The following is a 27,995-nucleotide window of genomic DNA, read 5'->3' on the forward strand; positions in this document are numbered from 1 at the left end:
TAGTTGTGTGGAAAAGATCAGGGGTCTGCAATCCACTTAGTTACCAACCTCTCTGGTTTTCTGGTGGCTTAGCCTGGTCCTGCTATCCTCCTCGGTGACCCATTCATAACAGGAGTGGCTTCAAAACAACTCTGTGACCATTCTTGGCTGGCCCAGCCAGAGCCCTGACCTAAATCCAATTGAGCATCTCTGGAGAAACCTGAAAATGGCTGTCCACCAACGTTCACCATCCAACTTGACGGAACTGGATAGGATTTGCAAGGAAGAATGGCAGAGGATCCCCAAATCCAGGTGTGAAAAACTTGTTGCATAATTCCCAAGAAGACTCATGGCTGCACTAGCTCAAAAGGCTGCTTCTACTCAATACTGAGCAAAGGGTCTGAGTACTTATGCCCATGTGATATTTCAGTTTTTCATTTTTAATACATTTGCAAAAATGTCTACATTTCTACTTCTTTTACAGTCAAGATGGAGTGCAGAGTGTACATTAATGAGAAAAAATGAACTTTTTTGAATTTACCAAATGGCTGCAATGAAACAAAGAGTGAAAAATTTAAAAGGGGTCTGAATACTTTCCGTAACGACTGTAAGTTAATATAAACAAACGAGAGACATCACGCAATTCGGTGTTTCATTTTCTCTTATAGTTACATCATATCATAGATGTACAATATTTACAGATTTAGCAAAATAAAGGTATTTCTTCAAAATGGATTCAAGTGCATCTATTTATAATTATTTACCATATTAAATAGTGATTATCCCCAATATAAATTATGCCCCAGCCCACCCACTCCTCAGTATACTGGAAAGGCAGTAGTGTTCTTCACACAATAGTAGTACTGTAGTCATATGGATATATAGGTGTACATATTCACACACATGTATGTTACAGGACATTACATGTCCGTGTGGACCTGTCAGTGTGATGCTTGGAGTCCTGTGCTTCTTCTTTCTTAATAGTTCAAGTCCAAGTTCTCTTGTTCTTCGGTTTGTCTTAACATCAGCTGCTGCTCGTAGTACAGACTCTTTGCGTAATTTATCTCTTGGGATATTTTCACGGCAAGTGCTTCAGATTTTACATGGACCTGAAAAAGAGAGAAACACAAAAAAACATTGGGTCTGCATTTTTTTCCCCAGAAACAGCTTATTGTAAAACTATATGAGCCACCGTTTGTGAGACTTGAAACCCATCTCAACCTCTGGAACCATTTTTCATTACAAATTTTGCACAGTTTGCCCTTTGTGCTGTACCGTCTATTGCTGTCTGCAGAATGAGATTAATAAAGTACCCAGTAAGCTCGTTTTTGAGAAGGAGTTTTTAGCTCTTCACCGAGTGCTTGTGCTTGGTTGGATCAGTAGTTCTGTGCTAACAGAGTCCCTTCAAGTTATATATATATATATATATATATATATATATATATATATATATATATATATATATATATAATAATAATCTTTATTTATATAGCGCCAACATATTCCGCAGCGCTTTACAGTTTAACAGTTTCAAAACACAAGTCATAAGTAACAACGCTAACAATACAATAATTAAAGCAAAATAAGACGAAATAAGACGACCCTGCTCGTGAGAGCTTACAATCTACAATGAGGTGAGGGAGATACAGAGTACAGGTGTGTATTTACAATGGTGTATTTACAATGAAGGTCCAGCCATCTTGCGGGAGTGAAGGATGGATGGAGATAGTGAATGGGCTACACACGCACAAAAGAGATGTAAGGGGGTGCAGCACTGTGGAGAGCTTTGTGGGTGAGAACAAGTACTTTGAATTGGATCCTATAATGAATGGGCAGCCAATGTAAGGACTGGCGAAGAGCGGACACGTCCGAGTACCGATTACCCAGATGGACGATCCTGGCCGCTGCATTAAGTATGGACTGGAGAGGGGATAGTCAAGTGACGGGGAGGCCAATTAATAGAGCATTGCAGTAATCCAGGCGAGAGTGGATCAATGCTACAGTGAGGGTTTTTTGTTGTTTCCATAGTGAGAAAAGGGCGGATTCTAGAGATGTTCTTTAGGTGTAAGCGGCAAGAGCGGGCAAGGGATTGTATATGGGATGTGAAGGAGAGATTGGTGTCAAACATGACACCCAGACAGCGCGCCTGCTGCCGGGGTGTTATTGTGGTACCACCCACGGAGAGGGAAATGTCAGATTTAGGGAGGTTAGTAGACGGCGGGAGCAGAAGTTGTTCAGTTTTGGAGTGGTTGAGTTTCAGATAGAGAGCGGACATGATATTGGAGACTGCGGACAGACAGTCACTGGCATTCTGTAGTACAGCCGGGGTAAGGTCGGGGGAAGACGTGTATAGTTGTGTGTCATCAGCATAAAGATGGTACTGAAAGCCAAATCTGCTGATGGTCTGTCCAATTGGGGCCGTGTAGAGAGAGAAAAGAAGGGGACCAAGGACTGAGCCCTGAGGTACCCCGACAGCAAGAGGAAGAGGAGATGACGTGGAGCCAGAGAACAAAACACTGAAGGAGCGGTCAGAGAGATAGGAAGAGAACCAGGAGAGTGCAGTGTCCTTAATGCCTAGTGACTGGAGCCTAGAGAGTAGGAGATGGTGGTCAATAGTATCGAAAGCTGCAGATAGGTCAAGAAGAATGAGCAGAGAGTGGTCACCGTTACGTTTTGCTGTCAGAAGGTCATTGGTCACTTTGATGAGTGCAGTTTCAGTCGAATGTAGGGTGCGGAAGCCGGACTGTGAAGGGTCTAGAAGGGAGTGAATGGAGAGGTGACGGGTAAGGCGGGAGTAAACTAGGCGTTCCAAAAGTTTAGAGATGAAGGGGAGATTGGAGACTGGTCTGTAGTTGTTTGGGCAGGATGGGTCGAGAGCAGGTTTTTTTTAGTAATGGAGTAACGATGGCGTGTTTGAAGGAGGATGGGAAAATGCCCGAGGAGAGGGAGAGATTAAAGATTGTAGTTAGGTGGGTTGTGACGACTGGAGAGAGAGACTGGAGGAGATGTGAGGGAATGGGGTCGGTAGTGCATGTAGTCGGACGAGAAGAAGAGAGGAGTCTGGAGACTTCTTCTTCTGTGATGGGATCAAATGTGGAGAGTGAGCCAGGGGAGATGCAGGAAGGGATGGGAGTCACAGCACTTGGTGGTTGGGAGCAGATTTCTTGACGGATATTATCTATTTTTTCTGTAAAGTGGGAGGCCAGGTCATCAGCACAAATGTCTGTGATAGGGGCTTGTGCTTTTGGCCTGAGGAGGGAGTGAAAAGTGTCAAAAAGTTTCTTGGGGTTGTTGGCTAGTGAGGAGATCAGGGTGGTGAAGTAGGTCTGTTTGGCAAGGTGAAGGGCAGCGTTATAGGTTCTTAACATAAATTTGAAGTGTATGAAGTCTTCTGGTGTGCGGGTTTTTCTCCATAGGCGTTCAGCACTCCTGGAGCATCGCTGGAGATGTTGAGTTTGCGATGTGAGCCAGGGCTGTTTTACTCTGTGTTTGGAGGTTCTGAGGGTGAGGGGAGCTACTTGGTCAAGGGTGCTTCTAAGAGTGTCATTGTAGTGATGAACAGTCAGATTAGGACAGGAAAGAGAGGAGATTGGGGACAGAGATGAGTGTAGGGAATTTGAAAGTGTCTGAGGGTTAATAGCTTGTAGATTTCTGACTGTGTGGTAGGTAGGAATGAGCTGGGGTGGGCGAGGATTTGTGAGCGTGAAGGAGAGAATGTTGTGGTCAGAGAGTGGAAGCGGTGAGTTGTTTAGGTGGGAGATTGAACAGAGCCGGCAGAAGACCAGATCAAGGGTGTTACCGTCCTTATGTGTCTCAGAGGTTGAAAGCTGTGAGAGGCCTAGAGAGGTGGTTAGTGATAGAAGCTGGGATGCAGATGTGGAATTAGGGCTGTTAATGGGGATGTTGAAGTCTCCCAGGATGAGGGTTGGTAGTTCTGAGGACATGAAGTGTGGCAGCCAGGCTGAAAAGTGGTCAAGGAAGTGGGTGGGTGAGCCTGGGGGCCGGTATATGACCGCTACCCTGAGGGAGAGGGGACGGAAGAGCCTGATGGTGTGGACCTCAAAAGAAGGGAATAAGAGTGATGGGACTGGGGGGATGACCTGGAAAGTGCATTGTGGGGACAGGAGTATGCCAACTCCACCACCAGGTCTGTTTGTGGGTCTCGGGGAGTGAGAGAATTGTAAGCCACCGTAGGAAATGGCAGCAGGAGAGACAGTGTCAGAATCCTGAATCCAGGTTTCAGTGAGGGCCAACAGATTAAGAGAGTTGTTCAGAAAGTAGTTGTGTAGGAAAGGAAGCTTGTTACAAGCAGACCGTGGATTCCAGAGGGCACAATTAAAAGATTGAGATGAGGGAGTGCAAGTAATGTTAATCAGATTATTGTGGTTTCGATATGAGGTAGGGTAAGGGTTGAGGTTGGTGGACCAGGGTTGGGGGAGATGTCCCCTGAAATCAGTAGGAGAAGGAAGATAAAGAGCCAATAGTTGTTGGAATTGTAAGTAGTTTTTTTCTGCAATGTGTTTGGGCAAGATGGGCTGAGGTTTCTCAGGAAGGTGAGGAGTGTGTGGGAGCTGTACATGGGAGAAGGAAGTATAGAGGGGCTGATGTGTATGAGTCGTGATGGAGGGGGGATAGGGTGATGAATGTGGATGGCAAGGGAACACAGGAGGATAAAAATAAAGCACATGGTTAAAGGGGAAGGCAAAGTGTGGGTTACCTGACTCCTGCCCTGACTAACTGCCATGTATAAAAATAATAATCCCAAAAAGGAGTCTACATCCTTTAACAACTGAAACAGCATGTTTTAGGCAATCCATTACTGTTACCACCATGATGAGTCACAAGGAGAACACAAATTGCCGACAGTGGCTTTATAGCAAGCAGCTCTTAAATAAAAGTATCCAAAAATGCAAAAACAAAAAAAAAAGGTAATACATAGTCTGTGAGGGAAAAACCTCTTACCATGGGTTTCTGGTGGGACGGCCCTGGTATGGCTATTCCACTGCTTGTTGTTTCGGCTTTCTTTGTTAGTTGAACATAAATTTTCCCATGGTCCTTTGAAACAAGACAGTGATAGAGATCATCATACTTAATTTCCAAAAAGATTGCATCACGGTCCACATACTCGCCCCATTTCAGAAAGTAGACAGCTTTGGATGAGATGAGCACGCAGTAACTGTCAATGTGATCAACGGCGATGAAACTGTAAAGTAAGAATAAGAGTGTAAATGACAAATGGCCACGGACACGGAGTGAAATAACTACACATAAGCCCCGATTCGCAAAAGCAATTTTTGCCAGAATTCTAGAGTTTCAACATTTTTGCGCAACTTCAGAGTTACGCAAACATTTTGTGACTTTTGGTGTGTTCATGGATACCACAGCTTGTCCAATGCACAATGAGCTGTGGCATACCTTAGGCCAAAAATATTACTCCAGTCAAGGACTGAAGCAAGATTTCTGGCATCGCATATGGAGGCCACCTGTCAAACGTACCAGATTTTTTAAGGGGTGTGCACCTCTTAATAAATTAGGAACATCTGACAACTATACATCCCCTCATCAAAACAGGAGAGAAAAATCACAGATCTTGATGAATCGGGGTCTACGACTCCAATTTTAAACATGATTACTGACACTAGTATTTTCAACCCTGTGGTTCTTCAACTACTGCAAAACCTCAGCCAAAAACTACCCCTGGCAGCAACAAACAGCATTTTGTGGACTGTAGTCTGAAACAGCTGGAAAGATTGAGAATCAAGACCTCTGATCTATACCAAATCCGTGTACCTTACTCATGATGGGCAATGTAGGGTATTAGCCCTGGGAAGCAGAGGAATTTCACAGCAGGCTTCTTTCTTCACCAATAAGACCCAGCGTGCATGCTCAAATAAGTAACACGTGCGTGTTTACAGGGGCGGGATGAGATCTTCGCGGATGTTTGAATTATATCTCCATTTTCTAATTTGTCTGTGAGCATTGCCAATAAAGTACCGTATGCATCATTTCCCCAGAAAAAAGACGGTGGCCAAAAAAATATTTATAGAAAATGTCCAGTAGACAAATATTTAGTCCCCTCAACAAATACGTGCAGGAGTGTGGAATGATACCAGACATGTTTTAGATACGTCAGTGACACAAGTTGCTGACTGATAACAAGCAGAATAACTTAGACCCATTAGTCTAATAAAGATTTGTGGCACTTACAACTCATCCTGGATGTTGTCCGTCAGTCTGAACAGCTGCTCTTGTCCCTCAGCCTGGGTCTCGGAATACCTTGGAAGAAGACCCTGAGGACTCGTGCAACAACGTGGTCTCCTTACCCTCTGAACTTGCATTCTACAAGGACACAGAAGAGAAAAAGGTTTTTGACTATTAGAAATGTATTTAGGTAAAAAAACAATGTCCTTCCTTAAAGAAAATATTGACCAAAAAGTATCCACCGATGGTGGACACCAACAGATGAGAACAAAAGGCTCCAAACTCAAGAATAGTTGAATACTTTTGCAGAGTCCTGGAAAGGATTTGGGAGATTCTGCTGTTAAAATTGCCAGTGTTCTGTACCTTAGAAGGATCATAGCCAAAGCTGTAAAAGAAAATCCATGCAACACATACTCAAACGTTTCCGTAACTGGCTTTTACTACTGGCAAATATGACATTAATCGAACGCAAAGGGGAGAACAAAGAACACCAAAGATCCCGCTCCATGAAATGTAACTCTCTCTGTTCTACTGATTTAAAAGGAAAGGCCATAAAATATATTCTTGCATATGGAATAAAGTTCACTGGGCTCCAAAAAAACTTTTTTATTTTTTATTTTAGTATTAAGTTAAAAGGAATGTATACAGAGGAAATGGGGGAGAGAGGAAAAAAAAATCAGGTAGAGAACAAAGATACTTCTGTATCCAGCAACTCCTGGTAGCATAACATTCAACTTGGTAATAGAATTTGTCACTAAGGACCCTCAAGTGTAATGGGGTTTAACACTCAAGTTATTTCTCCAAGTGCGAGAATGAACAGCGCGGATTGTCACAGTCTACAAGCGCCTGCCAAACTGGTCAGTTTGGTCTGGAAGACGAGCCACATTCCACACTATGTCATGTTTTTTTTTTCTCTTATAAACTACAGTCTGTTTCACTGTCTCAAGTTTCTTTCTGTAAATAATAAGAAACACTGATGAACCTCGAAAAAAAAAAAGAAAAATTGAAAATTTGAAAAGCAGAGCAAAAACCGTAGTGTGGCGCACATCTGTGTTACATTAAACGTGCACTCAATAGATTTTCTGATTCTTTTTTAATGAGCACACAAAGGCAATACAAGACAGAAATGCCCCAATGTCTGCTGGTCGCAGCAGGGGAGAGCGCGGCTCAATGAAGAGACAAAAAAAGAGACCGGGGATGGTGTCAGAAAGTTGAAGCACGGGTACAGAGCCTTACTGTGAAGAGGAGAAAACGCAGAAGCTTCAGCCAGGGACTGTTTAACGCAAGTGTCCGCGCTCCATGGTGGGTATCGCAAAACGTGAGGCCGGCGGGAGAAGATGACATATCGACAGGGGTGGACTAAGGGTAGCCAGGGCCCGGGGCAGTTCAGACTCTGTGGGCCCCCCTCGTCACGTGACGGGGGTCACGAATCGTAGAGCCACACTCTACATAGAGAATAATGGGGCCTCCAGCACCGACCTCCACCCGCAGAGCCACACTCTACATAGAGAATAATGGGGCCTCCAGCACCGACCTCCACCCGCAGAGCCGCACTCCACATAGAGAATAATGGAGCCTCCAGCACCGACCTCCACCTGCAGAGCCCCACTCCACATAGAGAATAATGGAGCCTCCAGCACCGACCTCCACCCGCACTCCACATAGAGAATAATGGAGCCTCCAGCACCGACCTCCACCCGCAGAGCCGCACTCCACATAGAGAATAATGGGGCCTCCAGCACCGACCTCCACCCGCAGAGCCGCACTCCACATAGAGAATAATGGAGCCTCCAGCACCGACCTCCACCCGCAGAGCCGCACTCCACATAGAGAATAATGGGGCCTCCAGCACCTACCTCCACCCGCAGAGCCGCACTCCACATAGAGAATAATGGAGCCTCAAGCACCGACCTCCACCCGCAGAGCCGCACTCCACATAGAGAATAATGGAGCCTCCAGCACTGACCACCACCCGCAGAGCCGCACTCTACATAGAGAATAATGGGGCCTCCAGCACCGACCTCCACCCGCAGAGCCGCACTCCACATAGAGGATAATGGAGCCTCCAGCACCGACCTCCACCCGCAGAGCCGCACTCCACATAGAGAATAATGGAGCCTCCAGCACCGACCTCCACCCGCAGAGCCACACTCCACATAGAGAATAATGGAGCCTCCAGCACCGACCTCCACCCGCAGAGCCGCACTCCACATAGAGAATAATGGAGCCTCCAGCACCGACCTCCACCCGCAGAGCCGCACTCCACATAGAGAATAATGGAGCCTCCAGCACCGACCTCCACCCGCAGAGCCACACTCCACATAGAGAATAATGGAGCCTCCAGCACCGACCTCCACCCGCAGAGCCGCACTCCACATAGAGAATAATGGAGCCTCCAGCACCGACCTCCACCCGCAGAGCCGCACTCCACATAGAGAATAATGGAGCCTCCAGCACCGACCTCCACCCGCAGAGCCCCACTCCACATAGAGAATAATGGAGCCTCCAGCACCGACCTCCACCCGCAGAGCCACACTCCACATAGAGAATAATGGAGCCTCCGGCACCGACCTCCACCCACAGAGCCGCACTCCACATAGAGAATAATGGAGCCTCCAGCACCGACCTCCACCCGCAGAGCCACACTCCACATAGAGAATAATGGAGCCTCCGGCACCGACCTCCACCCACAGAGCCGCACTCCACATAGAGAATAATGGAGCCTCCAGCACCGACCTCCACCCGCAGAGCCACACTCCACATAGAGAATAATGGAGCCTCCAGCACCGACCTCCACCCGCAGAGCCACACTCCTCATAGAGAATAATGGAGCCTCCAGCACCGACCTCCACCCGCAGAGCCGCACTCCACATAGAGAATAATGGGGCCTCCAGCACCGACCTCCACCCGCAGAGCCGCACTCCACATAGAGAATGGAGCCTCCAGCACCGACGTCCACCCGCAGAGCCGCACTCCACATAGAGAATAATGGGGCTTCCAGCACCGACCTCCACCTGCAGAGCCGCACTCCACATAGAGAATAATGGGGCCTCCAGCACCGACCTCCACCCGCAGAGCTGCACTCCACATAGAGAATAATGGAGCCTCCAGCACCGACCTCCACCCGCAGAGCCCCACTCCACATAGAGAATAATGGAGCCTCCAGCACCGACCTCCACCCGCAGAGCCACACTCCACATAGAGAATAATGGAGCCTCCGGCACCGACCTCTACCCGCAGAGCCGCACTCCACATAGAGAATAATGGAGCCTCCGGCACCGACCTCCACCCGCAGAGCCACACTCCACATAGAGAATAATGGAGCCTCCAGCACCGACCTCCACCCGCAGAGCCACACTCCTCATAGAGAATAATGGAGCCTCCAGCACCGACCTCCACCCGCAGAGCCGCACTCCACATAGAGAATAATGGGGCCTCCAGCACCGACGTCCACCCGCAGAGCCGCACTCCACATAGAGAATAATGGAGCCTCCAGCACCGACGTCCACCCGCAGAGCCGCACTCCACATAGAGAATAACGGAGCCTCCAGCACCGACCTCCACCTGCAGAGCCCCACTCCACAGAGAATAATGGAGCCTCCAGCACCGACCTCCACCTGCAGAGCCGCACTCCACATAGAGAATAATGGAGCCTCCAGCACCGACCTCCACCCGCAGAGCCCCACTCCACATAGAGAATAACGGAGCCTCCAGCACCGACCTCCACCCGCAGAGCCACACTCCACATAGAGAATAACGGAGCCTCCGGCACCGACCTCCACCCACAGAGCCGCACTCCACATAGAGAATAATGGAGCCTCCAGCACCGACCTCCACCTGCAGAGCCCCACTCCACAGAGAATAATGGAGCCTCCAGCACCGACCTCCACCTGCAGAGCCGCACTCCACATAGAGAATAATGGAGCCTCCAGCACCGACCTCCACCCGCAGAGCCCCACTCCACATAGAGAATAACGGAGCCTCCAGCACCGACCTCCACCCGCAGAGCCACACTCCACATAGAGAATAACGGAGCCTCCGGCACCGACCTCCACCCACAGAGCCGCACTCCACATAGAGAATAATGGAGCCTCCAGCACCGACCTCCACCTGCAGAGCCCCACTCCACAGAGAATAATGGAGCCTCCAGCACCGACCTCCACCTGCAGAGCCGCACTCCACATAGAGAATAATGGAGCCTCCAGCACCGACCTCCACCCGCAGAGCCCCACTCCACATAGAGAATAACGGAGCCTCCAGCACCGACCTCCACCCGCAGAGCCACACTCCACATAGAGAATAACGGAGCCTCCGGCACCGACCTCCACCCACAGAGCCGCACTCCACATAGAGAATAATGGAGCCTCCAGCACCGACCTCCACCCGCAGAGCCGCACTCCACATAGAGAATAATGGAGCCTCCAGCACCGACCTCCACCCGCAGAGCCCCACTCCACATAGAGAATAATGGAGCCTCCAGCACCGACCTCCACCCGCAGAGCCACACTCCTCATAGAGAATAATGGAGCCTCCAGCACCGACCTCCACCCGCAGAGCCGCACTCCACATAGAGAATAATGGGGCCTCCAGCACCGACCTCCACCCGCAGAGCCGCACTCCACAGAGAATAATGGAGCCTCCAGCACCGACGTCCACCCGCAGAGCCGCACTCCACAGAGAATAATGGAGCCTCCAGCACCGACCTCCACCTGCAGAGCCCCACTCCACATAGAGAATAATGGAGCCTCCAGCACCGACCTCCACCCGCAGAGCCGCACTCCACATAGAAAATAATGGAGCCTCCAGCACCTACCTCCACCCGCAGAGCCACACTCCTCATAGAGAATAATGGAGCCTCCAGCACCGACCTCCACCCGCAGAGCCGCACTCCACATAGAGAATAATGGGGCCTCCAGCACCGACCTCCACCCGCAGAGCCGCACTCCAGAGAATAATGGAGCCTCCAGCACCGACGTCCACCCGCAGAGCCGCACTCCACATAGAGAATAATGGAGCCTCCAGCACTGACCTCCACCCGCAGAGCCACACTCCACATAGAGAATAATGGGGCCTCCAGCACCGACCTCCACCCGCAGAGCCGCACTCCACAGAGAATAATGGAGCCTCCAGCACCGACGTCCACCCGCAGAGCCGCACTCCACAGAGAATAATGGAGCCTCCAGCACCGACCTCCACATAGAGAATAATGGAGCCTCCAGCACCGACCTCCACCCACACTCCACATAGAGAATAATGGGGCCTCCAGCACCGACCTCCACCCGCACTCCACATAGAGAATAATGGAGCCTCCAGCACCGACCTCCACCCACACTCCACATAGAGAATAATGGAGCCTCCAGCACCGACCTCCACCCACACTCCACATAGAGAATAATGGGGCCTCCAGCACCGACCTCCACCCGCACTCCACATAGAGAATAATGGAGCCTCCAGCACCGACCTCCACATGCAGAGCCCCACTCCACATAGAGAATAATGGAGCCTCCAGCACCGACCTCCACCTGCAGAGCCGCACTCCACATAGAGAATAATGGAGCCTCCAGCACTGACCTCCACCCGCAGAGCCTCACTCCACATAGAGAATAATGGAGCCTCCAGCACCGACCTCCACCCGCACTCCACAGAGAATAATGGGGCCTCCAGCACCTACCTCCACCCGCAGAGCCGCACTCCACATACATGGCTGCTCTCAGTGCTGTGCGCACAGGACCTGTGATGAGGTCACAGGAGGGGAGGAGACAGGGGTCACATGATCGGGGGCCCTGACACCTTACCTCCTGTGATCTCATCACAAGCCTTTGCACGCTACCAGCAGCATCAGCGTTCACGCTACTTGTAGATGCTGCTGGTAGCAGAGCACATAATGCCGCCCCCACGGTCACTCACTTTTAGGTGGGGAGAAGATGGAGTGCCATTGCAGCAGCCAGCAGGAATGTGGTGGGGGCCCCCTTAGAAGCTCTTGTGGTGGGGGCCCCGGGGCTGAAGCCCCGCCTGCCCTGCCTATAATCCGGCCCTGCGCGGTGGCGGATTATAATGGGGCAATTTATTGGCCTGGGCTGTGGGCCCCTTAACCCCACTGGGCCCGGGGCAACTGCCCAAATTGACCTCATTATAATCCGCCACTGCATATCGACACCATATGCTTGGGAGATTTAATGGCTCATCCATGACTTATTGAAGTAGGATTATGGGCTGTCACTTCAGGAGATCTGATCTACCAACAAAAAGGCCAAAAAAGGCAAACTCTTTACGTTCTAAAGGGTGATTTTTCCCAAATTTGCCAGAAATGGTATTTGCAAATTGCCGGAAAGTTTAAATCCTTTGGCGCCGGATATTTCACCGATATGTAACTAGGAATGAGTGGACCCGTGGAAATTCGGGTTCGTCGGGTCTCTATCCTCCCTGAACTGTAAAGACAGATTTTGGTGTTCTGCCCTGGATACTAGGTGTCCGATACGAATCCTGAACTTTACAGTTCGCTTATATCTATATGTGACTCACTGTAAAGGGAAAAAGTCTGGACCAAAGAATTGGCCAACTGGGGACTGGACGATGGAAGTGTTGATTTTTCTCAGGTGGCCCAATTGACTATCATATGTTTCTATGGATAGTAGCACACAATGAAAATATCTAAACCATTCTGCATTTGGACTACAGTGGATATAAAAAGTCTACACACCCCTGTTAAAATGCCAGATTTTTGTAATGCTAAAAAAAATATAAAAATCATAGCAACAATAATAATTTTAGAACTTTTTCCACCCATAATCTGTACCAATCTATCTATTTCTATGCAGTTGTCACGCTCAGGTCAGGATAGCTGATGGCCTGTCAGAGGATTGCGATGCAATGCGTGGTACATCTAGAATTGGCAATCTGTGCCCACTATTCCTTGCAGTAGCTCCAAATCTGTCAGATTACGAAAGCATCTCCTGTGTACTGCGTCCGCTTCAGGTCACCCACAGATATTCACTTGGATTCAGGTCTGGGCTCTGTCTGGGCCATTCCAAAACTCTCATCTTCTTCTGGTAAAGACATTATTTTGCTGATTTGGAGGTATGCTTAGTGTTGTTGTTGTGCTGAAAGGGTAAAATCCTCTTAATCTTTTCAGCAGAGGCCTGATATTTGGAACTGTTAATTATTTCCCCCTTCACTAAAGCCCAAATTCTAAAAGAACTGAAAAAAATGCCCTAAAGAATAGTGCTGTTTCCACCATGGTTAACTTTAGGTATGGTGTTCTTTTGGTGAGGTGCAGTGTCGGCTTTGTGCCAAACATACCTTCTGAAATAATGGCCAAAAAATTCAACTTTGGTGTCATCATAACATAACACGTTTTGCCATATACTTTTGGAAGACTTAATGTAGTTTTTGGCAAAAGCTTTTGGATACTATTATTATTTATTTATATTGCACCAGTGATTCCATGGTGCTGTACATGGGAAGGGGTTACATATAAATTACAGATATCACTTACAGTAAACAAACTAACAATGACAGACTTATATAGAGGGGAGAGGACCCTTACATTCTACAGGATGGTGGGGAAGGAGACAGTAGGGGGGTTGCAGCAGCTCCGGTGTTGGTGAGGCGGTAGCGGTGAGGTGGCCGGGTGCTCATTGAAGGCTGTAAGCTTTCTTGAAGAGGTGGGTTTTCAGGTTCCGTCTGAAGGATCCAGACGTGGTTGATAGACATGTTGGGGAACAAAATTCCAGAGGATGGGGGATATGCGGTGTTAAGCGTCTGGTTCCTGCCTCTGGACAGGAGGAATCTTGAGCCTAGCCTTCTGCAGTCTCCCATTCCTCTCCGGCCGCAGAGGAGCCTGCTCAGCAAAGACGTTGTTCTTGGCGTCTTGCTCAGTCTATTGCTGTTAGCTTGGTTACTGCTGCCAATCAGGGTTCAGCTATAGTAACCTGCAATAGCCAGCAGCGAGCAGCTCTTGGGACGAAGTCCTTCTTTCAGCACACTGAGCATACGTGTGGCAAGTCCTCTCATTGGAGGTCTGAGGTCACATGCTCAGGTCCTATTGCTGTTCCCATTGGACCACTAGGAAGGTCCCGGAAGGACGCTGTTCTAAAAAAGTTGCATGGCCACACGGTAAGTTGTGGTATGTGTGATGATGGATGCATGAAACTGGTGAATGACTTATTATGAAACCCCTACCCTTCGTACGCATGTGTTTTGTAGCCAAACCTGTCCAGCACCCAGGCTTAGGGTAGGTAGTGGGTGGAGTCAGCGCCGAGTGGTGACACGGCATAGCGCCGCAGTGCTTCCACGTTATGCTAGAGTGTCATCTGTACAAGACACCTCTGTACCGCATACGCCGCAGTGTCCGTCTCAGCGGTGCCGTGCGCAGTTACTGCGCTTTCTAGCGCTAAGCTTAGGCTGGCTAGTGGCATCCGCCAGGGCGGCGCTGTACGCACGCAATGTGGTAACACAACAGTCGGCTACACCCTGTGACTGCTAACAGGGCACAGCGTTTCTTTAGTGTTAATCCCTGGCGCCGCTTTAGAGGATCCCTAAGCCATAGTCTGTGAGGTAACAGGCTTCGGCGTCTCTTTCTGCAGCTCTGTGCTGTAAGAGAGTTCGCTCCTGCACACACCGAGTCAGCGGTTACTCTGCCCGGTGTTCAGTTAGTGTCAGCAATTACCGAGCAGCAGTTTATTCATCTCTGTACGGTGGACTCCGGGTTGCGATTGCACTTTATTATATTTTATATTTAGTGTGATCTGCAACCCTAACATGCGGGAGTAGTCATTAAAAGAAATGTTATCGTCATTATCCAATATGCTAGTTCTGGTTCATCTTCTACACATTTGCAAATATGATGAAATTCCGGTGTTTAATTACCGTAGTAAAGCAAACTAGAGCTTTCTAATAGTAGTGAATGCAGCCAACTGTAGTGGATTCATCCAATCACTTCTCTATCATGTCTCAGTCTGGCAGGAGCTTTTCTGCCTCTAACCAGTCGCATCATACTATGTTTTTTCAGCTGATGAGGCCATGTATCCAGTATTTCTTCTCCATTGTGAATGGCAATGATAGACTGATATTTACTGTGGGACATGTGGAAAACAGCTGCTGAAAAAATGCCCAGTGCATATTTAATAATTCTATAAAATTGTTTAAGCTCATTTTCTGGGTGAGATATACAGTGGCATGTAAAAGTTTGGGCACCCCTGGTCAAAATTACTGTTATTGTGAACATTTAAGCAAGTAGAAGATGAAATGATCTCCAAAAGGCCTAAAGTTAAAGATGACACATTTCCTTTGTGTTTCAGACAAAAATATATATATTTTTTAATCATTTTAAAAATTACAAAAATAAAAATGGTCTGATGCAAAAATTTGTACACCCTTGCAGATTTCTGTGCTCAGATAACTTTCACCATGGTTTCAGACATTAATTAGCCTGTTAAGAGTTATGGCTTGTTCACTATCATTGTTAGGAAAGGTCAGGTGATTCAAATTTCCCAGCTTTATGAAAACTCAGCCTCCTCTAACCTTGTACCAAAAAACAGCAGCCCTGGGTTCTTCTAAGCAGCTGCCTAGCACTCTGAAAATGAAAATGGTGGAGGCCCACAAAGCAGGAGAAGGATGTAAGAAGATAGCAAAGCGTTTTCAAATTGCCCTTTTCTCAGGTTGAATTGTAATTATGAAATGTCAGTTAAGAGGAACAGTGGAGGTCAAGATAAGGTCTGGAAGACCAAGCAAAATTACAGTGAAAACTGTTCATAGAATTGCTAGAACCCCTGCTTGACTGCCAAAGATCTTGAGATAGATTTAGCAGACCCTAAAGTTGTGGTGCATTGTTCTACTGTTCAGAGACACCTGCACAAATATGGCCTACATGGAAGAGTAGTCAGGTGCATATTCACCATAAAATTCAGCATCAGAAGTATATAAAAGAACATCTAAAGAAGTCTGATGCATTTTGGAAACAAGTCCTGTTTACGATGACGTTAAAATAGAACTCTGGCCACAATGATTAAAGTTATGTGTGGGGATAAAAAGGCACAGAATTTCAGGAAAAGAACATCTCGCTAAACATCAAGCATTGGGGTCGATCAATCATGCTTTGGGGTTGTGTTGCAGCCAATGGCACTGGGAACATTTCAAAAGTAGAGGGAAAAATGGATTAAATTAAATTTCAACAAATTTTTCATGCAAACATAACACCATCTGCAGAAAGGCTGAAATTGAAGAGGATGGCTTCTACAAATGAACAATGATCCTAAACACATGTCAAAATCCACAACGGACAACCTCGAGGCGCAAGCTAAAGATTCTACAATGGCCCTCACAGTCCCTTGGTCTGAACATCATTGAAAATCTGTTGCTAGACCTCAATATAGCAGAGGATGCAAGACAACCCAGAAATATCACAGAACTGGAAGAATTTTCCAAGGAAGAATGAATGAAAGTCCCTCAAGAATTGAAAGACTCTTGTCTGGCTACAAAAAGCATTTCCAGGCTGTGTTACTTTCAAACTTTCAAATGGGGGTACTACTAGGTACTAACCATGCAGGGTGTCCAAACGTTTGCATCAGCCCATTTTACTTTTTGCAAATGTAACAGATGAAAACGTATTTTTATTTTTGCCTAAAATACAAAGTAAATGTGCCATCTTCAACTTTAGGCCTTTTAGAGATCATGTCATCTTCAACTTCCTTTATTTTTCACAATAAAAGTAATTTTGACAAGGGGTGCCCAAACCTTTACAAGCCACTGTATAGTCTACAATGAAAATAATTCAATTCTGCTTAAAGGGGTTGTTTTGCCACATACCACTCTTTTAAAATGGGGGTGATTGCTGGTGGTCTGGACCCAACACAAGACACATCAGACAAATCTGGCAGCCACTCTTAGCTAATGTCTACATGTGTAGATAATCACAGCAAATCTGCAGAACCCGGGTGGATTTTGTTGTGGATTTGCTGAAGATTTTCTAGTAAATTATATGAAAAATTACACTCATCATTGTTTCTTTGGATAAACCTGCATTGTGGATTTAAAGATCTGCAAGTTTCCTAGAGCTGTTCATGGCTTTAGAATTTGTAATGGAGGATCCAAATGGAGCCCCCAACACATGTGATCAGAGAATAAATAACCCAAATGGCACGAAAAGGCAATTTTAAACAGATCTGTAGCTAGGTTTCACAATACAAAACTGCATACATTATTAAATAGAGCTGTTAAGCCTGATGAGGCTGCTGTACTTACTTTGAAAATACGTTAGACTGGCTGAATAATCCGGAAATATTAAAATGAGCTTTTTATGAATTTCGTAAAGAGTGAGCAAGTGTATTCAGTCTCCTCCCACTCAGCTGGACAACTGCAGCTTGCACTGAGCAGTGTGAGACCTCAGCAGCAGCAGAGAGGAGGGACACAGATGTAAATCAGGGTAAGTTTGGGGAGATTATATAAATGTTCTGAAATAAGTATACCAGCCTCATAACTCTGATTTGTAGGTATATCTGTATTTTGAGGAAATGGAATATCGCTAGACATGCCATATGAATGCCGATGCACCCGTCCTGCTTTAGTCTAAGCTTATAAGTCTTGTAGTTTGCTGATGGTTGCTCAGGGAACTATATTGGGAACAATATATTTAAGCATTTTCCCAAGGCATCATCATGGTTCAGCGAAGGTAATCAGAACATAGATACGTTACGTACATACTTTACAGTATGTAAGCAAACCTGCCCTACTACATGATCCATTACAGTAGAGGTGCCATCATACAGACTAGAAAATGTAACGTATTCAACTGCATAAGGAAAATAGAAAAAAAAACGACTTGAGAGCGAACAGATGAGCCTTAAGTATATAATTAACAAAGCGCCGTAATGAATCACTCACGGCCATATACAAGATGGATTTCATAATCACGACCATATGACACATTGATAGAGAAGCCGCCACTGCATTAATACACAATGTCAGCACGGTTCAGCTCTTTATTAAGGATTTATCAATTAGAGGCAAGATAACACTCTGCAAGGATAAAAATGTCTGGCACAGAAGAGTCGTGACCCTGCCTGGCCCACACATTGCACTTATACAGAATACTCAACATGAGTTTCATTAAGGACTTTGGACATTCTTGCAGGCATTTACCGAATCTTATTGTTGTGCATCTAAAATAAAAAAATAAACCACCTTGCAAATAGGCTTCCTTAAAATTATATAATTTATTTATATATATATATATATATATATATATATATATATATATATATATATATATATACACACACACACAGGGTGGGCCATTTATATGGATACACCTAAATAAAATGGGAATGGTTGGTGATATCAACTTCCTGTTTGTGGCACATTAGTATATGGGGGGGGAACTTTTCAAGATGGGTGGTGACCATGGCGGCCATTTTGAAGTCGGCCATTTGGAATCCAACTTTATTTTTTTCAATGGGAAGAGAGTCATATGATACATCAAACTTATTGAGAATTTCACAAGAAAAACAATGGTGTGCTTGGTTTTACCGTAACTTTATTCTTTCATGAGTTATTTACAAGTTTCTCTTTGTTTACAGCCATTGACATGTCGCAGAGGTTAAGACGTGAGGAGCGGATATAAATTATGTTGATGTCTGGTGAACGCAGTACCCAGGTCATTGCAGCAGATTTCAATGCAAGACACCCTACACAAGAAAACTGTCACCATTCACATGCTATTTAGGTGTATCCATATAAATGGCCCACCCAAAAAAAGTTTGCCTCATCACTGAACATAATATTCTGTGTAAACTGAGGGTCCTGTTCCAATTTTTGTTTTGCCCATTCTGCAAATTCAGCGTGCCGATCTGGGTCACCAACCATTCCCATTATATTTAGGTGTATCCACATAAATGGCCCACCCTGTACTTTGGTTTCATCAGACCATATGACATTCTCCCAACATCAGACCATATGACATTCTCCCAATACTCTTCTGGATAATCCAAATGCTCTCTAGCAAACTTCAGATGGGCCCGGACATGTACTGGCTTAAGCAGGAGGCCACGTCTGAAACTGCAGGATCTAAGTCCCTGGCGGCGTAGTGTGTTACTGATGGTAGCCATTGTTACGGTGGTCCCAGCTCTATTCAGGTCATTCACTAGGTCCCCCCCATGTGGTTCTGGGATTTTTGCTCACCATTCTTGTGATCATTTTGACCCCACGGGGTGAGATCTTGAGTGGAGCCCCAGATGGAGGGAGATTATCAGTGGTCTTGAATGTCTTCCAGTTTCTTATTATTGCTCCCACAGTTGATTTCATCACACCAAGCTGGTTGCCTATTGCAGATTCAGTCTTCCCAGCCTGGTGCAGGGCTACAATTTTGTTTCTGGTGTCCTTTGACGGCTCTTTGGTCTTCACCATAGTGGAGTTTGGAGTGTGACTGAGGTTGTGGACAGGTGTCTTTTATGCTAAGTTCAAACAGGTGCCATTACTACAGGTAATGAGTGGAGGATAGAGGAGCCTCTTAGGCCGGGTTCCCACTGCGCTATGGCAGTCCGTTTAACGGACTGTGTTACACCGCGGTGTAACGCAGTCCGTAAACGCTGCCATAGCCTCCCATTAACTAGCGCATCGCGACATATGCCGTAAAGCGGCACACGTTCGCGATGTGCCGTTAAGCACTGACGGCGCCTCGGACGCAACCTGCAGCGTCTGAGGCTCCGTCACAGCTAGTGTTGATGATTCATCAGTGCTAGCGGTCATAGCATGTCACCGCTAGCGCTGATGAATCATCAGCGCTAGCGGTATAGCATAACGCATATCGCGTTATGCTATAGCGTTAACACAGCCCGTCAACGCTATGCGTTGATAGGGCTGGTAAACGCTATTTGAACCTGGCCTTAAAGAAGAAGTTACAGGTCTGTGAGAGTCATGTTTTTAGGTAACCAAATACTTACCGTATTTTCCGCTTTGTAAGACGCACTTTTTTTCCCCCAAAATTGAGGGGAAAAAGGGGGTGCGTCTTACAAAGAGGATATACCTTTGCGCTGCCGCTGAGGGTACTTGCCGCGGCACTCTGTGCCCTGATGCTGCCGCTGTCTGCCGGTTCTTACCGCCACCGCCGCGCTCCTGTCCCCCCCGTAGTTTCTTCCGCCGCCGCGCTCTGTCCCGTTCAGCGTGGGGGGTCTCTGCCGCTCCATGCCTGCTTTCTTGTGTCTTTCTTCCTGGAAAATGGCCGCCGCGCATGCGCAGATGGACATCTCGGCACTGAAATCTCAGGAGATGAGATTTTTTCCAGGAAGAAAGACACAGGAAAGCAGGCATGGAGTGGCAGAGACCCCCCACACTGCACGGGACAGAGCGCGGCGATGGCGGCAAACACCGGGGGACAGGAGCGCGGCGGTGGCGGTAAGAACCGAGGGACAGAGCGCGGCGGTGGCGGTAAGAACCGGGGGAGAGCGCGGCAGTGGTGGCAAGCACTGGGGGACAGAGTGCAGCAGTGGTGGCAAGCAGGCACTGGGGGACAGAGAATGGCGGTGGTGGCAAGCATCAGGGGACAGAGGGCGGCGGCAGTATCAGACACCGGCACCGGCACGCTGCACATCAAAACACCCCCTCATCCCAGCAGCAATGTTCCACTCAGGCCTCCTCCATCACCACCCCTGGTAAGCAATAAGACGCATGGATTATAGGATGCACCACCATTTTATTAAAAAAAAGCTTTTTTTCCTATTTTTCTCCCCAAAATTTGGGGTGCGTCTTATAATCCGGAGTGTCTTATAAAGCGAAAAATACGGTATTTTCCACCATAATTTGAAAAATAAATCTTGCCAAATCAGACAAGGTGTTTTCTTATTTTGACTCTCATAGTTGTGGTCTACCTATGATGTCAATTACAGGCCTCTCTCATCCTTTTAAGTGGGAGAACTTGCACAATTGGTGGCTGACTAGATACTATATATATATATATATATATATATATATATATATATATTATTGGTTTTTAATCATTTTATTAAAGACTATTTTCAAAGTACTTTTAATTGGTTTTATTTATTATATATATTTTAATAATGAGAGGAGTTTTTTAAGTCAGTTTTTTGTCTGGCTGCATTGCCTTTATTTGTGCCAAATTTATCAAACTATTGCATGATGCTTGATAAATTTGGCAGGTCTGGACATAGGATTTCTGTCTAGAATGGATTTTATTCTTCGCCTTTCTGGAGTGATTTTGCCACAGTGAACTGCCTGTTTTGATGAACTCAAAATAAAAATGACAGACTTGCTGCAAAATGCTTTAAAAATAATGTACGCCATTTACTTAAATGTGTCTAAGAACTAAAAGGAAGCCAAAATTCTGGTGCAGAATGTTGAAAATTCTTCCCTGCATGTGTTGTGGCTGTCAAACAGCCGCGGGGACTTTAACATATTTTTCAAGCATGCCATAGTCAATCTGTTAGCACGCGAGCATGCTCAAATAACATCTTATCAGAGCACATTCAATCTTCAATAAAATTCTCCCCTTTGTGTATGGTCTTAGCCTTCCACGTTTGAAGTTACATAACCTTACATCTCCAAGCACAATGCCAAGTGACTGATGGAGTGGTGTAAAGGCGCCACCATTGGGCTCTGGAGTAGTGGAAACGTGATGGATCACACTTCTCAATTTGACATCTAATGGATGGGTCTGGATCTAGTGAATGTCAGGAAAAAGTTATCTACCTGTTCAAATCAAAGTCCATAAAGTCATGGTTGGGGGTGTTTGGTTTTGAAGAACATGAGCGGTCGTATAGAGCCCAGACCTCAACCTCAATCAACACCTTTGGGTTGAATTAGAATGGGGATTGTGATCAATGCCTCTCCACCAACACTGGTGTTGAATGGGCAAAAAGTTACTGCATACAATTTATACATTGGAATTAACATTACATCAGTATTCAGTAAGCTCCCTCTAGTGGTGGTTGTAGGTATTCAGAGTTGTATCCAGTAACTCCAAGTTTAGGGCTCTATGTCACAAAAATAGGTATCCAGCCTTCTATAAAAATCCAAATTAAACTTTACAGATACAGTTGTGGCCAAAAGTATTGACACCCCTGCAATTCTGTCAGATAATACTCAGTTTCTTCCTGAAAATGATTGCAAACACAAATTCTTTGGTATTATTATCTTCATTTAATTTGTCTTAAATGAAAAAACACAAAAAGAATTGTCCTAAAGCCAAATTGGATATAATTCCACACCAAACATAAAAAAGAGGGTGGACAAAAGTATTGGCACTGTTCAAAAAATCATGTGATGCTTCTCTAATTTGTGTAATTAACAGCACCTGTAACTTACCTGTGGCACCTAACAGGTGTTGGCAATAACTAAATCACACTTGCAGCCAGTTGACATGGATTAAAGTTGACTCAACCACTGTCCTGTGTCTTTGTGTGTACAACATTGAGCATGGAGAAAAGAAATAAGACCAAAGAACTGTCTGAGGACTTGAGAAACCAAATTGTGAGGAAGCATGAGCAATCTCAAGGCTACAAGTCCATCTCCAAAGACCTGAATGTCCCTGTGTCTACCGTGCGCAGTGTCATCAAGAAGTTTAAAGCCCATGGCACTGTGGCTAACCTCCCTAGATGTGGACGGAAAAGAAAAATTGACAAGAGATTTCAACGCAAGATTGTGCGGATGTTGGATAAAGAACCTCGACTAACATCCAAACAAGTTCAAGCTGCCCTGCAGTCCGAGGGTACAACAGTGTCAACCCGTACTATCCGTTGGCGTCTGAATGAAAAGGGACTGTATGGTAGGAGACCCAGGAAGACCCCACTTCTTACCCCGAGCAATAAAAAAGCCAGGCTGGAGTTTGCCAAAACTTACCTGAAAAAGCCTAAAACGTTTTGGAAGAATCTTCTCTGGTCAGATGAGACAAAAGTAGCGCTTTTTGGGCAAAGGCATCAACATAGAGTTTACAGGAGAAAAAAAGAGGCATTCAAAGAAAAGAACACGGTCCCTACAGTCAAACATGGCGGAGGTTCCCTGATGTTTTGGGGTTGCTTTGCTGCCTCTGGCACTGGATTGCTTGACCATGTGCATGGCATTATGAAGTCTGAAGACTACCAACAAAATTTGCAGCATAATGTAGGGCCCAGTGTGAGAAAGCTGGGTCTCCCTCAGAGGTCATGAGTCTTCCAGCAGGACAATGACCCAAAACACACTTCAAAAAGCACTAGAAAATGGTTTGAGAGAAAGCACTGGAGACTTCTAAGGTGGCCAGCAATGAGTCCAGACCTGAATCCCATAGAACACCTGGGGAGAGATCTAAAAATGGCAGTTTGGAGAAGGCACCCTTCAAATATCAGGGACCTGGAGCAGTTTGCCAAAGAAGAATGGTCTAAAATTGCAGCAGAGCATTGTAAGAAACTCATTGATGGTTACCGGAAGCGGTTGGTCGCAGTTATTTTGGCTAAAGGTTGTGCAACCAAGTATTAGGCTGAGAGTGCCAATACTTTTGTCTGGCCCATTTTCGGAGTTTTGTGTGAAATGATCAATGTTTTGCTTTTTGCTACATTCTCTTTTGTGTTTTTTCATTTAAGACAAATTAAATGAAGATAATAATACCAAAGAATTTGTGTTTGCAATCATTTTCAGAAAGAAACTGAGTATTATCTGACAGAATTGCAGGGGTGTCAATACTTTTGGCCACAACCGTAGTTTCATTTGCCCTTATTTCGACAGCCCTCCAACTGTTCCAGCATTCCGGTTTCAAATAGTACTGGTTGGATATCACCAATACAAACCAATAAAACTTATGTAACAGTGCAACAGAATGTCCTGTAGTTACTGAACGTGAAAGAAAAAACTAGATGTCAAATATTCCCTTTTTATTCCTAATAGACATCATTATCATGTTAGGTTATGTTCACACGTCCAGTAATGATTCGTTAGAACCGATCCAGCAGTAATCCGTTGGCAAAAAAGTTGTGCAGACACGCCCTGATTAAGGTTCTTTGCTGAAACGTGTTGGTTTCTATTAATGCCACTCTCTAGGTGGCCAGTTTTTTTATTTCATATGTTGGAACAATAAAAGCGTATTTTTATTAATCAAGAAAATTGTATTATTCATTGGATGTATGTCGCTGGAGATTTTTCCCTCCTCTCGTCAGACACAACTTTTTAGTCCGTTTTTTTCTCTGCTGGATCAGTTTTTGTTTTTTGAACATTGAAGTCTATGGAAAAACGGATCCAACAGAGAAGTTTTTTTTTTTTTTTTTAAATGGGCTAAAAATTTGTGGCTGCACAACTTTTTTTGCCAACGGATTGCTCCTGGATCATTACTGGACATGTGAATGTGGCCTTATAGCGAGCTTTTCATCGAAGCAAAATGTGGCGCTGTGTAATTGACTTGTGTTTCATTGTTATTCAACCATTAATGATTAAAAGCAAAAGTGCTGCTCTAAGGAAGGATGAAGTAGTGTCTGTGTGAGATGCCTGACAAATTAATGGAAGCTTATCTCAAAATTTCCATTTTACAGCATATATAATGTCAACCAGAGACTGATCTCCCGACTCTGCGAGAACAGAGATTGCAGCACGCTGTGCTCCTGGAGGGAAGCTTAACACAAAACAGTCACATCTTCACTGGATTCAATATAGACCATTCAGAAACATGTGAAGCCAATAATCTTGTGCGCTAGAATTGTTTTTATAAAGGGTGTTTATTTTTTCCCCTTTTTCTTCCTTCCGATTGAAAGAGGCAAGATGACCTAAGCATGTAGCGCCAAGATGACTTCATGTAATGGCTCCATTTCATTTTTGTTATGGTGTAACGGAAAGTTCACTCTTCCAGAACTCTATAAATGTGTATATATATATATATTAATAAGATCTTCATAAGTTGCAAACTATAATGACCCTTAGGTTTGGTCTTGGTCTTCATTGATACTTATGAAGACATTTTTCTGTACCTCTTTATTTTGGGCTAAAAAAGACTGAAAAAAAAAGGTTTTTATGTAAAATGTTCAGTCTACTTGGCTTTCTTGGTCTTTATGGATTAGATTACATAGTTGGCTGCGGAATAACCGATCTTCTAAGCCGATTTATGACAATCAAAGTAGGCAATATTAGTGTCAAGACGATAAATGGATCAAATAGCCATAAGATCTGATGGATCCATCTATTAAGTGGACTATAAAGCAACAATTTACCGTATATTCTCTTACTTAGTATATAACACTTACCGTATCTCTCCTTATATGAGTGAACACAATGCTTGAGCATCAGGTATATCTGTCTTACTTAAAAGTTTGGAAATCGCCTTCAGCTTTTTTTCCCCCTTGTCAATTTTACTGCCAAGATCGTGGGCAAAGACGGGCTCCTGTATTCTAAACATCCATGTTTTACTCTAAAATGCTACAGAGTTTCAGAGAAAAACATTACTGAAAGAGTGAGTGGGGACGAAGGGACTAGTCCAGGAGGCAGGACCCTTCTCGCTTTTCCCTACCCACTCAGACAGATTGACAGGTCTCTCCAGATACACAAGCATTTCAGAGTATCAAATATGTATTTGTAATCCATGAGCCGGCCTTTGATTCATGGTGTCCATGGTTCGGTCAATATGTTTTAGGTGATAGGTTCCAATAAATGTGGTAAGACAATTTGTTGACACACTATGTCCAAGATTCTCCTAAGAAAAGAACAGCTTGTCTTTCCCGGAGGTTTCAGGCACAGCATGTGCTTAATGGTAAATGCTGGGTCTTCCAGGCATATCCACTAGTTGCTGCGAGTACATCTGTATTCCCTCTCCTCCATAAACTATAAAGTGGTTGATTCAGAACGAGTTCCCCCGAGAGTCGATTCGTGTTGCTCTTTAATCCACTTGACATGTTTTGCTATTGTTTCTGGCAATTAATCCTGGTTATCCAACAAAGGCACATTTGACCTCCTATCCTTAAGCTTGTTGAGTCACTGAATTTCAGAGGGAACAAAAGAAGAAGGAGCAGCAAATCCCAAATAAAACAAGATCTCACGTCTGTTTATGGTATGTGTGCATGTATAAAATGAAAATGTGAGAGTGCAAAAGGGGAATATTAAATGAGAAAGTCATGAAACAAAAGATTCTAAAATGCAGAAAGCCATTTGTCCAACGCTGGATTTTTTTCCCCAAAAAAATTCTCATTTTGCTCCACAAATAAATAATAATAAAGCATGCTAACCTTACCAATCCCTTAACTCTCCTTTTCCAACTCTGCCTTTGTTCCCAGCTGGCCTCTGTACGATTTCCTTTGGCTAGCTGGGCATGTAACCAATGTAGACATTTGTCTCGTAGGTTTACAATGAGGTTAACGTGTCTCATGCCCAAGCTACACTTCAGGTACGGATTATACACAATGTGTTAAATTGTGGTCCCTAGAATTTCTAAGCGACCAGTCATGGGAGAAACATGAAGTTTCCTACCCGTGTTCTGTTTTTGGCAGAGCGAATATCTCGAGAACTGTAGGTTTTAGAAAGTTAAAAATCTTTTAGTTTGATTGATCTGTAATGCCAAATTTGGTGCAGATTGGACTTGTCGTTTGGAATTAAATCAATATTTGTTTTTGTATTACATTTTTTGGAACATCACAAGAAACAGTCGGCCCTAGAGAGCTGAAACCCGAAGTATAACCTTCTGATGTGCCCGATTATCTAATTTGGCACATTTGGGGCAGAATAGTGCAGTCGTTTAGCTGTAAATTAATATTTATGTTCTGTGTTTTTTGGTGAATATTTTGACAGTGGAGGTTCTAGATAACTGAAATCCAATCTACAACCTTCAAAAGTGCCTGATTTAACTACATGCTAAATTTGGGGCAGATTGGTCCCACTGTTTGGTTGTAAATTAATATTTGCGTTTGTGTTCAGACTTTCTGGTGAATATCTCAAGAACGATAAATTCTAGAGAAAAAACCTAATCTCACACCTTCTGAAATGCCTGATTTAACTATATGCCAAATTTGGGGCAAATTGGTGGAGTCGTTTGGTGTAAATTAACCTCTTCACCAACTTGGGATTTTCTGTTTTTTTTGCTTTTATGTTTTTCGCTCCCCTTCTTCCCAAAGCCATAACTTTTTTATTTTTCCGTGAATATGGCCATGTGAGGGCTTGTTATTTGCGGGACAAGTTGTACTTTTGAACGACACGATTGATTTTACAATATAGTGTTCTGGATAACGGGAAAAAAATTCCAAGCGCGGTGAAACTGCAAAAAAAAAAAAAAAGTGCAATTCCACATTTTTTTATTTTTACCATGTTCACTATATAGTAAAACTGACCTGTAATTATGATTCTCCAGGTCATTATGAGTTTGTAGATACCAAACATTGATAGGTTCTTTTTTACTTAAGTGGTGAAAAAAAACAAAGAAACAAACAAAAAAAGACGCTATTTTCGGAGACACGTAGAGTCTCCATTTTTCGTGATATGGGGCCGGGTGAGGGCTTATTTATTTTGCACTGAGAGATTGACAGTGGTATTTAACATTTTAACAGCTGCAGGTGGATTACAATTTCACGTGGCTGTTAGGGGCACATGTCATCTTATCAAATCAGCTGTCATGTGCCAAAAATGATGGAGGCTCAGCACCGGAGCCTGCAGTAAACATTGGGAGGTGATCTGTGACGTACCTATACGTCATTGGCTGCAAAGGGGTTAATATTTGCCCTTGGGTTCTGTTTTTTTGGCAAATCGCTGAAGACTTGTACGTTCTAGAGCAGTACTGGCCATCAAATGCCAGAAGGACTCTGTCCCTCTAGTGAACAGCTTGAAACACAGCAGAGCAAGAGAGCGGCACTCTGTTGTGCCACCCC

At 45.1% G+C, this 27,995-nt stretch overlaps 1 protein-coding gene across 3 annotated transcripts in view; it reads right to left on the minus strand.

Annotated features, from left to right (window-relative positions):
- Nucleotides 1-614: 614 nt before the first annotated feature.
- The window catches only part of VPS13D (vacuolar protein sorting 13 homolog D), a 438,357-nt gene continuing 410,976 nt past the window's right edge, over nt 615-27,995 (minus strand). For all 3 annotated transcript variants that reach the window (XM_073585587.1, XM_073585586.1, XM_073585585.1), the window contains 3 exons: nt 6,187-6,318; nt 4,942-5,182; nt 615-1,088 (listed from right to left, as the gene is read on the minus strand). In XM_073585587.1, the coding sequence (XP_073441688.1) occupies nt 957-1,088; nt 4,942-5,182; nt 6,187-6,318 (505 nt within the window). In that variant the 3' untranslated portion in view covers nt 615-956. The remainder of the gene's footprint in view (nt 1,089-4,941; nt 5,183-6,186; nt 6,319-27,995) is intronic.

The sequence above is a fragment of the Dendrobates tinctorius genome, unplaced genomic scaffold (assembly GCF_039654945.1).
Source record: "Dendrobates tinctorius isolate UK_male_01 unplaced genomic scaffold, ASM3965494v1 ptg000086l, whole genome shotgun sequence".
Classification (NCBI taxonomy): domain Eukaryota; kingdom Metazoa; phylum Chordata; class Amphibia; order Anura; family Dendrobatidae; genus Dendrobates; species Dendrobates tinctorius.